The 2,500-nt window shown below is 44.5% G+C and overlaps 1 protein-coding gene across 3 annotated transcripts in view; it reads right to left on the bottom strand.

Moving 5' to 3' along the window:
* The window catches only part of vav3a (vav 3 guanine nucleotide exchange factor a), an 87,969-nt gene that overhangs the window by 19,241 nt on the left and 66,228 nt on the right, over positions 1 to 2,500 (bottom strand). For all 3 annotated transcript variants that reach the window (XR_012988012.1, XR_012988013.1, XM_076290184.1), the window contains exon 21: positions 462 to 527. Coding sequence is in view for 1 of the 3 variants with exons in the window: in XM_076290184.1 (XP_076146299.1) it covers positions 462 to 527 (66 nt within the window). In the remaining 2 variants the exon portion in view is untranslated. The remainder of the gene's footprint in view (positions 1 to 461; positions 528 to 2,500) is intronic.

The following is a 2,500-nucleotide window of genomic DNA, read 5'->3' as shown; positions in this document are numbered from 1 at the left end:
AGAGAGAGAAGGAGAGAGAGAGAGAAGAGAGAGAGAGAATGAGACATATCTCTTCAAACTGCAGCTGTGTATATTGTTTCCCTCTGTGGCTTGGAGCCCTGTGTCTGTAGCCCAGTTTCAAATCTCATCCAACAGGTGGTTTTCTAATTAACCCCACGAATGCTGTAAATGTCCATCTTATCACGTCTGCCATGTGTGCACAGCGATAATGCTGTTTCACGGTGATACACACCGAGATTGTGCGCCTCACACACTGAACTGCCTGTGCTGTAGCCAGACCAGACAAACAAAAAATACTTTTTGACTTTTCTACTGGCCTTAGGAATTTGATTTCTGAATTTCATGGTAGGAAATCTTCAATGGAAATGAATGTGGCATGACTTATAGACAGTACGACTTCACTGGCCAGATTCTAAGCAATTATTATGACGTGCACCAAACCATGTAGAATTTATGCTTACACATGGGCAAGGCTTCACTGCGTCGCTTGGAAAGAAGCCAACCTCTCGCGTCGTCAGGATTCTGCCCTGGATCCATGAGAGATAATTGCATTACATTTTGGCTGGTCGACTCCCTCTCAATAATTCAGCAACAATTAGCTTGCAACACACAGCTGTACACATTTACAGCCATAGTTAATTATTGTACAAATGGCATTCACAGAGAGAGAGAGAGAGAGAGAGAGAGAGAGGGGAGGAGGAGAATAAAAAACAAAGTGCCATCTCTCCATGATAATGGAACGTCCATGTCATCTGCTGGAGGGGCAGGTTAAACACAGAGTGACAAACAGACAGACTGGGAGACAGAGACATGGGTTAAAAAAGGAGAAGTTTACAACTAGAGAGAGAAAAGGAAGACACTGTCTTGTTGTTTAACAAGTCATTACTCCAAATGAGACAAAAAAGGGATCTACAGTATATTACTGACAACCAAATGCTAATGTTGTACTGCTGTGCTTTGTGTGTTTTTCTGTACAATTTGAGAAGAATCTATTTGCAAAATGTGTAATAAACCATGTTTGTAAAACAGAAAGAACGACAACCGTGACAATTGAACAATGAGTTCTACAGTGTGTTTACCAAATGATTTCTACAGTGTGTTTACCAAACAAGTTCTATAGTGTGTTTACCAAACGAGTTCTACAGTGTGTTTACCAAACGAGTTATACAATGTGTTTACCAAACGAGTTGTACAATGTGTTTACCAAATGAGTTCTACAGTGTGTTTACCAAACGAGTTATACAATGTGTTTACCAAACGAGTTCTACAGTGTGTTTACCAAACAAGTTCTATAGTGTGTTTACCAAACGAGTTATACAATGTGTTTACCAAACGAGTTCTACAGTGTGTTTACCAAACGAGTTCTACAGTGTGTTTACCAGTGGGCTTATGAGGTGCAGAGTACACACGTAGACAGTTGGCTCTCGACAACAAAACAAAAATAGTGTGCTACTCAACACGTGGCCCTCAGAGCGACGCCCTCAGGAGTCCAAGGCTCAATCCCCGAGATAGACAGAATGTGTACACAGATTAGATCATCCCATATGAATAATAATGATTGAATTATTTGACCATATCCAACTCAATGAAGTCGTAGAGCTGACACAAAGGTCACTCCTGCTGCAGGAGTGCCGAGAGGTACGACAGGGTTAGGAGTTAAGTACTCAGGAGGTCCAGGTGACCTCTCCTCCTTTTCTTTTCTTTTCTCGTGTCCATATAGTCTTTCAAGAAATGGCCGAAAAGAATGCATTTCTTTCTCTGTCTCTAACTCACACACTCACAGACACACACACATGCACACACACACACACACACACACACACACACACACAGACACACACACACACACACACACACACACACACACACACACACACACACACACACACTATTCCTCTCTCGCTCATCTGCGCCCCCTTCTTGGGACAAATTCGATTTGTAACCCAATCCTTAAGCAGCCACAATGCATTTAACGTAATGACATTTTATCAGAGCGCAGAGGGGCCTCTTCTGCAGGGCCGGTTGCCGTGGAGGCGGAGGCGGTTGCCGTGGCGGCAGCGTCGGCGCGAGGATGCGTGATAACGATTACACTCATAACCCTGCCGAAGTAAACAGATGGCAGGCAAAGGGGTGAAATGAAATTAGCGTGATTGATTATATTTGTATGGCACCCGGCTCAGGAATAATTGTCTTCCCCACGTTGCGTGGAGACGAACACGCTGTAGCGCGCACGCCCGTGTGTGTGTGTGTGTGTCCGTAATTCTGTCCGGGTGTCACCACCAGGGGTGGTGGAGTGGGGTGGGCATGTGTAGACCAGGCGGCCTTCAGAGGGGTGAGTGGTTGGTATGTGTGTGTGTGTGTGTGAGTGAGTGTGTGTGTGTGTGTGTGTGGGGGGGGGGGGTTGGTGAAGTGTAATTTGAAGTGTAATTTGGCTCACGATAAAAATCCAATACATCAAAAACTAACGCAACTTATGCATTCATCAAGCAGCTGGGTGTTG

The sequence above is a fragment of the Alosa pseudoharengus genome, unplaced genomic scaffold (genome assembly GCF_046254945.1).
Source record: "Alosa pseudoharengus isolate Yale_2024_CS ecotype anadromous, Long Island Sound unplaced genomic scaffold, YU_APseudo_1.1 YU_APseudo_1.1_scf_18, whole genome shotgun sequence".
NCBI classification, from domain to species: domain Eukaryota; kingdom Metazoa; phylum Chordata; class Actinopteri; order Clupeiformes; family Clupeidae; genus Alosa; species Alosa pseudoharengus.
Note: the sequence above shows the minus strand (reverse complement) of the source record. Positions and strands in the feature narration are given on the sequence as shown.